Below are 13,672 nucleotides of genomic sequence, written 5' to 3'. Positions count from 1 at the left end.
CAAAGCATGTTTATACTGTTTGTTTTTCCGGGTACGTGACAATTTCTTCATTCAATTTCTTTGGTATACAAGGTCATTCAAACATTCAGCATCATAGGATAACTTCTCTACTAGTGCAGATAATGGCAAATAAAAAGAAGAAGTGGTTGAAAATTAGTGCTTATTGATTCTGCTCTACTGTGCATGCAAACATGCTCAGATGAAAATATGACTTATGACCTGGTCATGGTCATCCATCGGTATCTGTTTAATCACGGACGTTGCCACACTACCATCTGACACTGCAGACATGCATACAGTGATAAACTGAAACACATTCACTACTGCACCTGCCATGTTCCATTAAAAAAAAAAGGGGGGGGGGGCATATGGTTTTTAGTGCCAGAAGTGTCTGAGGGCATGTTTGGCTCGCCAGGTGCAGGTCTTTTGATTTGACGCCCGTAGGTGACCTGCATGTCATGATGAGGATGAAATGATGATGAAGACGACATGAGGATGAAATGATGATGAAGACGACACATACACCCAGCCCCCATGCCAGCAAATTAACCAACGATGGTTAAAATTCCGGACCCTGCCAGGAATCGAACCCGGGACCCCTGTGACCAAAGGCCAGCACGCTGACCATTTAGCCATGGAGCTGGATATCCCATGATGTCTTCTGTATGCCTACTGAGACGGAGGTGTTCAAATTGGCTGCCTCCCTGTAGACAGCGTATCTAAACTTGGTGAAAGAAACTTGCACCAGACATTCCGTAACATTGCAGGTGTTATTTCTTCACAGAGACTCCCATAATATCCTGCAGTGCAAGTAATGTTTGGGGCCTGTTGGTGGGCACTGTAGACTTGAGGTGTCCCGAGAGGAAGTAGTTCAGTGGCACCAGGTTCGGCGATCTAGGTGGTCATTCCACTGGAGGTTTAAACGAATGCAATGTCAAGGCATAGCCTCATCCAGCCGCTGGCAGACTGACTGTGTGAAGTGTGGGCAAAGGCAGCAGATCATCTAGATAGGGCTACAGTGTAACCTCAAGATGATATTTGTCTTTCAATCTTGGGCCTTTCTTATAAAAATACTAGGCCAGTCAGAACATCAATTGTATTCTACACCACACATTATTTTCCCCTCATGTTTGTCTGAGGTTGTGCTTCTACTGCTAGATTGGGGTTTTCTCCTACCCAGTGTACAGTATTTTTGACTGTCCTTTGTGAAGGAAAACTGGCTTCATCACTGAACAGAATATCAGCTTTCAGATTCCACTGGTGTCTGTCTTTCATTATAATAATCACATAATTCCACCTGTCAGTGTCATAACCATGAAGCTCTTGCACAAAGTGCTTGTGATAGGAATGGAAACTGTTGACATATAGTATCTTGGACATTGATGCTTGGACTGATGTTGCCTTCCTCTGTCACCTTCCTTGTTGGCTCTGTTGGGCAGACAGTCAGCTTAGCTACATCAGCTGATTTGATCTCTCCTGTTGCTGTATGTGATTGTCCTAAATGTGGTCTGTTTTGAATCTGGCCTATGGCCTTGAAATATTGGAGTAAATGACTAATAGTGTAGTATTTTAGCTTAGGTTCATCTGGATGCTGTTCATGATATTCCTCTGCCACTTCCCTTGACTCATGCCTGCTGTCTGGATAGCATGATTTCTGTCTTCTCCTGAATTATGTACATTATTTGCTGCCCTATGAACTGATGACTCTTGCACATACACATTACAGGACTTCACCACACCACAGATGCACTAACTAATTCTGCAACTCATGTTGAGACCCACCTGTGAATCACCTATCTCAGGGGTTTCTGTGCCTACCGTGGCATAGTTCTTGCTGCATAGTGTCACCAGATGTCCTGTGGCTATTTTGGCCTGTTTTGAAAGATTGAGGGGTGGAGTTGGGGGAGTAGGGCATGACCTGAGTTGCATTTATACAGTTTTTCAAGTACATTACATAAATAGGCACTAATCTCCAATCACTTGTCCGTCTTTCCATTGTTCACTCTCTGCACTACAAGTGGAGTTATTCTGTGGTGCTGAACTTTTGAATCACTCTCTCCCTCTCTGTGGCCTATATATTCAATTTTGGACACTGTTCTGTCAGTATTTGTGCATGGCAAATCATCCTGCACTTACCATTTGTTGCATCTGTTGTCTGTTAATGACTTCCCTGCATGGTTTCATTTGGCTTTACAACTTTTGTTGTGGTTTTATTAATCAGACTCATGAAAGAGGAAAATAAAATAAATAACAGCAGTGACAAAAATAATAGTTCAATATTTGAACAAAAAATGTCAAAGAAATGAAGATGTCAAATGACAAGCACTCAAGCTTTACCAAACTAAACCATGGTCTCCCCTGTCTATTAAGTACAATTTGTGTAGACGCATGGTTTATGCAAGAATTGGCCTGTTTAACCACCAGAAATTTGTATATAAAATGTACTCTATATGAAGTGAACTTTTAGTAACAGCTAACAACAATGATCCTTATTGACTGGGAGGAAACATGTGTATTACAATTCCCATTCTTGAAAAGGCATTGCATCATCATGACCTCCTCCCCCCCTGTCCTTCAGGGAGAAAATATCCTGTGGGTACCTATATATTACAATTAATTGATAATGAATGCCAAGAATGTTGCAGATAGAATTTTTCATATGGCAAACGCTGTTTCGCATAAAATTGAAACTGAGTCGTCTATTTGCAAAACCGGTCACCTCCCAAAAAAATTGAAATCCACTTTTTGTGCTGAATGTGTTCAATGTTCACTTTTACACAAGGTAGCAAACTATTAGCTTCAAGCTCGGCCTCCAACCAGTTTATTTACTTCATCAAAAATTGGAGTTAGTTGCAAACATGGCCGTCCGCGTAGGGTTATGAGTTGCAATACCAGCCATCTCCTCTAACGCTAGAGGGCAGAGGAATCGCAGTAATTTTGTGGGAAAGAACAGCTTATTCATGGTGACTATTGTAGGTGTTATAGTTCTGTTGTATGGAAAGTTGTGGTTCTTATCATAGAACTGTGTAGCTATTATAATTATATTGGGAAAAATGGACACTAAGGTTGATGAAGTGACACCTGAAAGGGCCAGAAAAAGGCAGTGAAATAGCATCAGCGCTTTATCATAAGCTAAATACTACTGATATGTCCAATGTTTCATTTTATAAGGTGTTTTGCTGATAGATGTGGGAGGGGGTGGGGGGGGAGAACAAAAATTCTGTTATGATATCAATGCTCTCCTTTTGGTTTGTCACAAAGGCACCTAAAAGCATAAAGGAAATTGAGGTAATTTTCCCTGTGACAGGCCATTCATTTTTACCATCTGATAGAGTTTTGATGATGATGATGATGCTTGTTGTTTAAAGGGGCCTAACATCGAGGTCATCAGCCCCTGATAGATTTTTCGGGCTCATTTAAAAACAAACAAAGAAAATTGAAACTTTAATACAACCTGGGGAATTTCATAATGTTCTTTCTCAGTATGGCAAATTATTTCATCTAGGAAAAGATGACAATGTTCCTGACTTTGACTGGAAAAACAGAATGTACTTCTATTTTCAAGCCTACAGGGAAATGCCACTTCAAATTTTCTGCTGCGAAAAAGGGTTATTTTGACCAAATCAAAAGGAGGCAATTCAGTGTTAAATCAAGGTGAACCCAACTACAGAATAGACGTTGGAACAAAATTAGGCGTTTGTAAGAAAGGCAAAAATGTATTGATGATGAATCCAAAAGTTATACATACTGGTAAAATAGTAAAGAATTTAAAGGCAAAAGATGTTGAATCTCTATTGACTAAACATGTTGGGACTCAGTGGAGAAATGTTGAAGTGCTTAAGTTTTACAGAGAACTCATTGATAACTATAACCTTCTACAAAACAACCCAGAAGATGAGGGAAATGCATGTGATTACAGTGTAGACAATGGCATTAATGTTTAATTTAATGTTTAATGTTTTTCAACGTTTATTTTTTGAAAATTTAATTCCGGTTCATTTTGTGTAAATACGTTGGCTTTATATATTGCATTGATTTTTAAGTTAACTTTTAATTAAAGCATTTTTTGTACATTTTCATTCCTTCAGTTTAGTTTGGTGCAACCCGGCTGTCTCCAAAATTGAACTTTAAATATTTCAAATAATTATACAAATAAAACATTGGCATTCTGTAACATTCATTACAATGCTATTTATAAGTGATATCGCAAATGCAAATAATCCTAAATCTCTTTATTTAGATTTTATACGTTTTTTCGGTCTCCTGAAAAATTTAACCATTTGGAGATGGCCATGGTTCATGTTTGTGGGTTACTGTAGTCACGTCCTAGTTCGTGAACCATGGGCAACAGCTGAGTGGCCTAGTAAGTGGTCCTGAGAGTTGGGATACCAGTTGCTATGGAATGGGAGTGGGCATCTCGGACATATTCTGATTCCGGGCCCTCCTTGTGCTCAGGCGGCTAGGATTATACAATCCACCGGTGGTCCATAACCCGTTAGAGGAGAGATCCTCACTTGGACTATGTGCAAGTAGGGTAGCATCCTGCTTCATGAATCAGCCGAGCTCAGAACATTTTAAGCAAGCCTCGGACCTATGGGAGTAACGGAGTCCCACTCCCATTTGACAGGCGAGGGACTCCTTGGAAACAACTTGGCGAACGAAATGGAATTCGATGGGGGGCTATCAGTATTAATGGGGCTTATGGAAGAAAGAAAGTAGAACTGGCTGAGGCAGCAAAGAGGATGCATCTGGATGTGCTAGGAGTAAGTGATATTCAGGTAAGGGGAGATAACGAGGAAGAGATAGGAGATTATAAAGTGTACTTGACGGGTAATATATAAGTAATAATAATAACAACGTAAACGTTTCCACCTTTTCAATACTACAATATATTCACAAAATTATAAATGACACGGTACTAGTTTCGACCCATCTAGGGGTCATCATCAGCCGTATTGGAGCTCCAATACGTTGTTATTATTATTAATATATTATTCTCATTTCAATACGGACCAAAAACATGAAATTCATAACCATCAATACTTGACGGGTGTTAGAAAGGGAAGGGCAGAGTCTGGGGTAGGGCTCTTTATCAGGAATACCATTGCACGGAACATAGTTTCTGTTAGGCACGTAAATGAGTGAATGATGTGGGTAGATTTATCAGTTGGAGGAATTAGGACTAGAATTGTGTCCGTGTATTCACCATGTGAGGGTGCAGATGAGGATGAAGTTGACAAGTTTTATGAAGCATTGAGTGACGTCAGGGTCAACAGCAAGGATAGAATAGTGCTAATGGGAGCTTTCAATGCGAGAGTTGGGAATAGAACTGAAGGATACGAAAGGGTGATTGGTAAATGTGGGGAAGATATGGAAGCTAATGTGAATGGGAAGCGTTTGCTGGACTTCTGTGCTAGTATGGGTTTAGCTATTACGAATACATTCTTCAAGCATAAGGCTATTCACTGCTACACATGGGAGGCTAGGGGTACCAGATCCATAATAGACTATATCTTAACAGACTTTGAATTCAGGAAATCTGTTAGGAATGTATGAGTTTTCCGGGGATTTTTCGATGATACAGACCACTATCTGATCTGTAGTGAACTAAGTATCTCTAGGCCTAAGGTAGAGAAAGTGAAATCTGTCTGCAAACGAATAAGGGTAGAAAATCTCCAGGACGAGGAAACTAGACGCAAGTACATGGGTATGATTAGTGAGAAGTTTCGAACAGTAGACAGTAAGAAGGTTCAGGATATAGAAAGTGAATGGGTGGCATACAGGGATGCTGTAGTAGAAACAGCAAGGGAATGCCTAGGAACAACTGTGTAAAGATGGGACAAGGCGAACATCTTGGTGGAATGATGAAGTGAGAGCAGCTTGTAAACGTAAAAAGAAGGGTCATCAGAAATGGCTCCACACAAGGGCCGAGACAGACAGGGAATTGTACGTAGATGAAAGAAACAAAGCGAAAACAAATAGTTGTTGAATCCAAAAAGAAGTCATGGGAAGATTTTGGTAACAACCTGGAAAGGCTAGGTCAAGCAGCAGGGAAACCTTTCTGGACAGTAATAAGGAATCTTAGGAAGGGAGGGAAAAAGGAAATGAACAGTGTTTTGAGTAATTAAGGTGAACTCATAATAGATCCCAGGGAATCACTGGAGAGGTGGAGGGAATATTTTGAACATCTTCTCAATGTAAAAGGAAATCATCCTGGTGGTGTTGTGAACAGCCAAGCTCATGGGGAGGAGGAAAATGATGTTGGTGAAATTATGCTTGAGGAAGTGGAAAGGATGGTAAATAAACTCCATTGTCATAAAGCAGCAGGAATAGATGAAATTAGACTTGAAATGGTGAAATATAGTGGGAAGGCAGGGATGAAATGTCTTCATAGAGTAGTAAAATTAGCATGGAGTGTTGGTAAGGTACCTTCAGATTGGACAAAAGCAGTAATTGCACCTATCTATAAGCAAGGGAACAGGGAGGATTGCAACAACTATCGAGGTATCTCACTGATTAGTATACCAGGCAAAGTATTCACTGGCATCTTGGAAGGGAGGGTGCGATCAGTTGTTGAGAGGAAGCTGGATGAAAACCAGTGTGGTTTCAGACCACAGAGAGGATGTCAGGATCAGATTTTCAGTATGCGCCAGGTAATTGAAAAATGCTACGAGAGGAATAGGCAGTTGTGTTTATGTTTCGTAGATCTAGAGAAAGCATATGACAGGGTAACGAGGGAAAAGATGTTCGCCATACTGGGGGACTATGGAATTAAAGGTAGATTATTAAAAGCAATCAAAGGCATTTATGTTGACAATTGGGCTTCAGTGAGAATTGATGGTAGAATGAGTTCTTGGTTCAGGGTACTTACAGGGATTAGACAAGGCTGTAATCTTTCACCTTTGCTGTTCATAGTTTACATGGATCATCTGCTGAAAGGTATAAAATGGCAGGGAGGGATTCAGTTAGGTGGAGATGTAGTAAGCAGTCTGGCCTATGCTGATGACTTGGTCTTAATGGCAGATTGTGCCGAAAGCCTACAGTCTAATATCGTGGAACTTGAAAATAGGTTCAATGAGTATGGTATGAAAATTAGCCTCTCGAAGACTAAATTGATGTCAGTAGGTAAGAAATTCAAAATTGAATGTCAGATTGGTGATACAAAGCTAGAACATGTCGATAATTTCAAGTATTTAGGTTGTGTGTTATCCCAGGATGGTAATATAGTAAGTGAGATTGAATCAAGGTGTCGTAAAGCTAATGCAGTAAGCTCGCAGCTGTGATCAACAGTGTTCTGTTAGAAGGAAGTCAGCTCCCAGACGAAACTATCTTTACATCGGTCTGTTTTTTGACCAACTTTGCTTTACGGGAGCGAAAGCTGGGTGGATTCAGGATATCTTATTCATAACAGACATGAAAGTAGCAAGAATGATTGCTGGTACAAACATGTGGGAACAATGGCAGGAGGGTACTCAGAATGAGGAGATAAAGGCTAATTTAGGAATGAACTCGATGGATGAAGCTGTACGCATAAACCGGCTTCGGTGGTGGGGTCATGTGAGGCAAATGGATGAGGATAGGTTACCTAGGAGAATAATGGACTCTGCTATGGAGGATAAGAGAAGTAGGGGTAGACCAAGACGACGATGGTTAGACTCGGTTTCTAACGATTTAAAGATAAGAGGTATAGAACTAAATGAGGCCACAACACTATTTGCAAATCGAGAATTGTGGCAGCGTTTAGTAAATTCACAGAGGCTTGCAGACTGAACGCTGAAAGGCATAACAGTCTATAATGATAATGAATGTATATATGTATATTGGAGATGGCTGGTTTTGCAAATAGACGACTCAACTGTGGATTCATGGAGGTAATGTTTGTGGAAACCAGCATGTGATAAATAATTTCATTAGTATCCCTATAACTTTCTCGGCGGAAGTTTTATTTTGGTTTGTTGTTTGGGTCATCACTCCATAGACTGGTTTAATGCAGTTCTCTATTCCACCCTATCCTGTGCTGACCTTTTCATTTCTGCATTACTACTACATAGACTCTAATATTCATACCTTGGTCTACCCCTGCCATTGTTACCGTCTATGCTTCCCTCATGAACCAATTGAACAAGTCCTGATATGTCCTCTTCCTCTGGTCAAATTTTGCCAAATTGTTCTCCCCTCACCAATTTGATTCAGTTTCTCTTCATTCTTAATTCGTTCTACCCATCTCACCTTGAGCATTCTTCTGTAACACAACATTTCAAAAGATTACATATTCTCTTTCTTCCTGTGCTAGTTATCATCCATGTTTCAGTTCCATACAACACAATGCTCCAGACGAAAGTTTTCAAAAACATCTTTCTAATTCCTACATCAATATTTGAAGTGAGTAAATTTATTTAATAAGAAAGGCCTTCTCTTCTTGTGCTAGTCTGCATTTTGTGTTCTCCTTACTTCTTTTGCCATCATTAGTTATTCTACTACTCAAGTAATGGTATCTATCTCCATCCTTTAAGACTTCATTTCCTAATCTATTATTTCTTGCATCAGCTACCTTCATTCGACTGCACACCATTACTTTCGTTTTGGATTTATTTTATTTTCATCTTGTACTCCTTCTCCAAGACTGTGTCCGTTCCATTCAGCAATTTCTCCAGATCTTCTGCAGACTCAGATAAAATAATATCAGCATATTTCAGAGTTTTGGTTTCATCTCCTTGAATTGTGATTCCCTTTCCAAATGCATTTCCTTTACCGTCTGTTCCATATAAACATTGAAAAGGAGAGGGGACAAACTCAAATTTTGCCTCAATCTTTTCTTGACTGCTTCTTCTTTTTCATAGCCTTCAATTCTTATCTCTGCAGATTGACTTTTGTACAAATTGTAGATTTTTTTAAATTAAAAAAAATTCTTATCCTTCACCTTCAGAATCTCAAATAGCTTGGTCCAATCAACATTATCAAATTCCTTTTCTAGATCTATGAATGCCATGTACATGGGCTTGTCTTTCTTAATTCGATCCTTTAAAATCAGACGTAAAGTCAGGATTGCTTCACTTGTTCCTGTATTTCTTCTGAATCCAAACTGATTTTCTCCCAACTGAGCTTCAACTTGTCTTTCCATTCTTCTGTAAATAATGTGTGTTAAAATTTTGCAAGCGTGAGATACTAAACAAATGGTGCAGTAGTTCTCACACTTGTCAGCACCTGCTTCCTTGGGAATAGGTATAACAACAAACATTCTGTCTACAGACAGCCAGGCTGAGTGGCTCAGACGGTTAAGGCGCTGGCCTTCTGACCCCAACTTGGCAGGTTCGATCCTGGCTCAGTCCAGTGGTATTTGAAGGTGCTCAAATACGTCAGCCTCGTGTCGGTAGATTTACTGGCAAGTAAAAGAACTCCTGCGGGACTAAATTCCAGCACCTCGGCGTCTCCGAAAACCGTAAAAGTAGTTAGTGGGACGTAAAGCAAATAGCATTGTTATTATTATTATTATTAATATTATTATTATTATTATTAAAATCAGACAGCACTTCTCCTGTATCATTCATCTTAACACACTAAATGGGATAAGCTTTCCAAGCTTTGATTTCACCACAAAATGGTAGATGAATGCTCTGCTCACCGTTGTGCCATGAAAGCTATTTTAGTAGACTCTGTAGACCTTCCTGTTTTTTTTCATGTCAGTTATTATATTTTTACTAGTTTTGGTAGTTTAGGAAGTCTAGTATACACTTACTTGGGTTACACGTATTTTTACTGAGGGTCTCTGTACAGTACTGAAATGAAATGTTAGATGCATTCTGCATAAAAATATCCCCAGGGTGATCTGCATGGAGTGCCCAATAAGTACATTTCCAATGTGTGTACTTTCACCATCTATCGTCACATCACTTGACACCCAAATCTTGTAGTCTGTTACACTGTGGCAATTTAGTGCATCCTCTAGTAATGTGATAAAAATTTAATAGTTTTTTTTTTACAAATTTTTTATTCTGTAGGAGCAGATTTATTTTTTCCAGAAAATTCTTCAACTGGTAATTATTTATTTCGCTTAGTGGGATATTCTCAGACTCTTATCTCATTAAGTTCTTTAGAAAAATATATCTATCTGTAGTTGCACCTTTTTCAAAGAAAAGTAGTTGTCTCATCTTAATGATACCGAACTCGATAGCTGCAGTCGCTCAAGTGTGGCCAGTATCCAGTATTCGGGAGATAGTGGGTTTGAACCCCACTGTCGGCAGTCCTGAAGATGGTTTTTCGTGGTTTTCCATTTTCACACCAGGCAAATGCTGGGGCTGTGCCTTAATTAAGGCCATGGCCGCTTCCTTCCCACCCTTAGCCCTTTCCTATCTCATCGTCGCCATAAGACCTATCTGTGTCGATGCGACGTAAAGCAACTTAAAAAAAAAAATCTTAATGAAATGTTGTCAGCTGGCATTGCTACTGTACTGTAACATATTATGCTATTTCAACACTTGAAAATGTTTTTCAGCCAGTACTTCTCTCTTTCTCTCTCATAGAACTAACCCAACAGTACTAGGTATTCTTAATTGAACTCTGTAACTGTACACTAATGGAACACTTTTCCTTTGGCATCTCCAAACATGACCTAATGTCAAAAGAAGACCAGTATATTCATTCATGTTACAAATAAAATCTACTTAATTGTGACAATCACCAGATTTGTATTAAAATTTGATAAGATATGAAATAGAGGAAAAAAACTAAATATTGACTTTGCTCTTATGACATCCATATTAAACCCCTTAAAAGAACAAATCATCATCATCATCATCATCATCATCATCATCAGATAGGACTTGCTGTGAGCGTCTGCACCCTACTTGTGATCAACATCATTATCTCAAGGAAAGTTCTATAACAGCAGAAGTCTGGGGAAAAGGGTGGTCATTGTTTAATTGTTTGCATATGTTTTTGAGTATGATTGTTCATCTGCAGCAATGTTTAAGAGTCCTATTTAAAAGAAGGGTAGTTTTGCTTTTGGGTTTTTAGATGATTCTGTTGGAGGAATGCCACTACACAGTGTAAGCTGGAAATGAGTGATTTGGTTTGATGAATCATGCTATACTATTTGATTGACTTAAGCAAGGAAGAACAATACCTCCCAGCATGTGTAGAGCCAGAGGGGTTATAGTGTGGGTTGATTGCAAGTACTGGGCTAGGCTCTCTTGTGATATTGGATAGAAAGGTAGAAGGATGTTTTGACCAATTGTATACTGTCCTACATTAAGATATATCGTATCGGCCTGACTGTGTTCCATGTCATTAAACAAAGCAACAATCACATTAGTGTTCTGAAAATGGACTGTCTAGTTCAGAGCTCCAAGCTGTATTCCATAGACCACTTTTGTGATGAATTAAAAGTATCAAACTACTGATAAATGAAGTCTTCTATAGAAATATATGAAGATAAAAAAACAACACACACAATAGAATAAACACTGCTGTCTTCGCAAAAATGGGCTGTCTCCTTGTCAACCGGAGTTCTTCTCAACTCCAGCAAACTTGTTTCTGCTTCACAGCTTCGTCAGGATGGGTATCGATACTCATTGAGAGACTATCTTCACCGGTCTTCGGTTTTAATGTGGAAAGTATAGGATTAGAGCAAAGCGGATGAAGACAGGGAAAGGGAAGCGACAAACAGTCAATCGATAAATGAAGTCGTGTAGAAAGATTGGAGGATGAAAAGGAACATGTAATTAGATAAACACAATGTCAGGTCAGTGTTGGAAGAGAGAGCAACAGATACAGGAGGGAGGGACAAACATACAATAAACAAAAGGACTGTAAAAGGTTTAATAAAATAATAGTGGATGGGTCTGTCCAATCAGTGTCATGCTGGTAACTTTGCTATCAAGTTGTTTTAATACTTAGGCCAACATGAATTTTGGGAAAGTGAAAGTATTTGTTTTTATTGATCTGTTGAGCAAAATATGTTGGTGTCAATTTATAGTGGACCTCCTTCTACCTTATTTCTCCTCTTACTTCCACTCAGATGTTAAAAAGAGGTGTTATTTGATGTAATTTTGAATGTTTCTGTAGTTTGAAAAAGCTACATGTATATTTGACGTTGAGTTTTATGTTAAATGATTGTCTACATTGCCATTGAAAAATATTTTGTAATACATTTACATATTTGTGTTTTCATTTTGCTTTCAGAGTAGTTTGCTCACCTGCTTGATGGTCTTTGCAGAGGCTAGGATTGTTTACTACCTCTTTATACTACTATCACAAAATATTTCATTAATCTTTAGCATCCTGTTAAATTTGTTGCCCAAGTGGGTCATTTTATGCTTTTTAAATTTCATTTAATCTACTAAAAAAGTGAAAAATCTATATTATTTGATTTTCTAAAATTGTTTTTCTAAACTGTCTCTAAAGATCTTAGTTTCTTACATTTTAATGATTACTTGTCTACTAAATACTTTTTACAATGAATTACACTTTCAGTTGATGTAAAATATAGAGGTAAAATTTGATCGTCACTCAATGAATGGAACTTTTACAATATTGTATCATAGCTCTAACTACTTAAACTATTGAGATAATCCTATGCTTTGTGTGTTCGTCATCCTGCAGTTTTTTATTTTATAATTTGGTGAGCAGGAGGTTGTGTTGACTTGGACGTCTTCCATATAGTACTGTATTTTTTAGTTAAATAATAAATGTGGTTGTACAGTGGTTACATGTACAATACCTGAAGTGGTTAAGAGTTATGATATGATGATAGTTCCAGGCTTATTTGAACTCGTCTCTTTTGATATGTTTTAAGAGAGGGCAGACTGTTTATGGCTTCTTTTGTCTGTCCCTCTCTGTTCACTGCATAGCGAGGTGCCCGGGCAAAGACCGGTGAACGGGTGAGTAAACACCGCATGCGAGGTTTTGACTATGCCAACAAGAAGAAATAGTTGTTAGCTTGGGGCATTGTGTTGTAGTAGAAATGGGTGAATTTTTCATGCCTTTCTTTCATACATTCCTTCCTGTCAATATGTTTCTCCTTCTGCAGAATTTTTCTTCACTTCTTGTGTAATAGATCTGTTCTTTTTACCTTGTATATGTAGAATGAGAGCTTATTCTTTTTTTTTAAGTGTTCTAACAAGATGCTAGTTTATACTGCACAGCTTTCTGCCCTTGTTTCTTGTGCTGCTCCATATATTCTCTTATTCACTCTTTTGGACTGACTAGTCTTTTGTTGTAAACTTGCATGATGAGTTTTCTTTTGTTTTAAATACTACTATTGTTAGGATGTATGAAAATTAATCTAAAACTTATTTCAGCTTATCGTAGGTATTTCTGGAGTGACTGGAGTCACCCTGGCTCTTTTTTGGATTTTATTTACTTAAAATGATTTCTCCACATTTATTACTGTTGAGATATAAACTTTAAGTAATAGTGAAGAATTATAAGAAGGAATTGAATAACTTCATTGTGTCAGACAATGGTGCATCTGTGCTGTGTCCTTAAGAAGGGTATGTGAGAGAAATTCTGTAATACGATACTTAAATATATTGCTTGAAGCACCATTCATCTTCTAAAAGAAGCATATGAAACATGACCAGAAATGGGGGCAGGGTTTACAAGGGTTGTTTAGAAAATTACCAAACTTCAAAAATACCATGCTAATATGAAGTCTTAGCAATTTCTGGTAAGT

At 38.4% G+C, this 13,672-nt stretch overlaps 1 protein-coding gene across 12 annotated transcripts in view; it reads left to right on the top strand.

The window, feature by feature from the left end:
• The window catches only part of polybromo (protein), a 618,289-nt gene that overhangs the window by 45,076 nt on the left and 559,541 nt on the right, over positions 1-13,672 (top strand). For 9 of the 12 annotated variants that reach the window (XR_010858640.2, XM_067138036.2, XM_067138031.2 and 6 more), the window contains exon 4: positions 12,849-12,878. The exons of the other annotated variants lie outside the window; for them this stretch is intronic. Coding sequence is in view for 8 of the 9 variants with exons in the window: in XM_067138036.2 (XP_066994137.2) it covers positions 12,849-12,878 (30 nt within the window). In the remaining variant the exon portion in view is untranslated. The remainder of the gene's footprint in view (positions 1-12,848; positions 12,879-13,672) is intronic. 12 annotated transcript variants of the gene reach the window in all.

This window comes from Anabrus simplex, chromosome 1 (assembly GCF_040414725.1).
Source record: "Anabrus simplex isolate iqAnaSimp1 chromosome 1, ASM4041472v1, whole genome shotgun sequence".
Lineage (NCBI taxonomy): Eukaryota > Metazoa > Arthropoda > Insecta > Orthoptera > Tettigoniidae > Anabrus > Anabrus simplex.
This window is presented reverse-complemented; position numbering and strand designations above follow the sequence as displayed.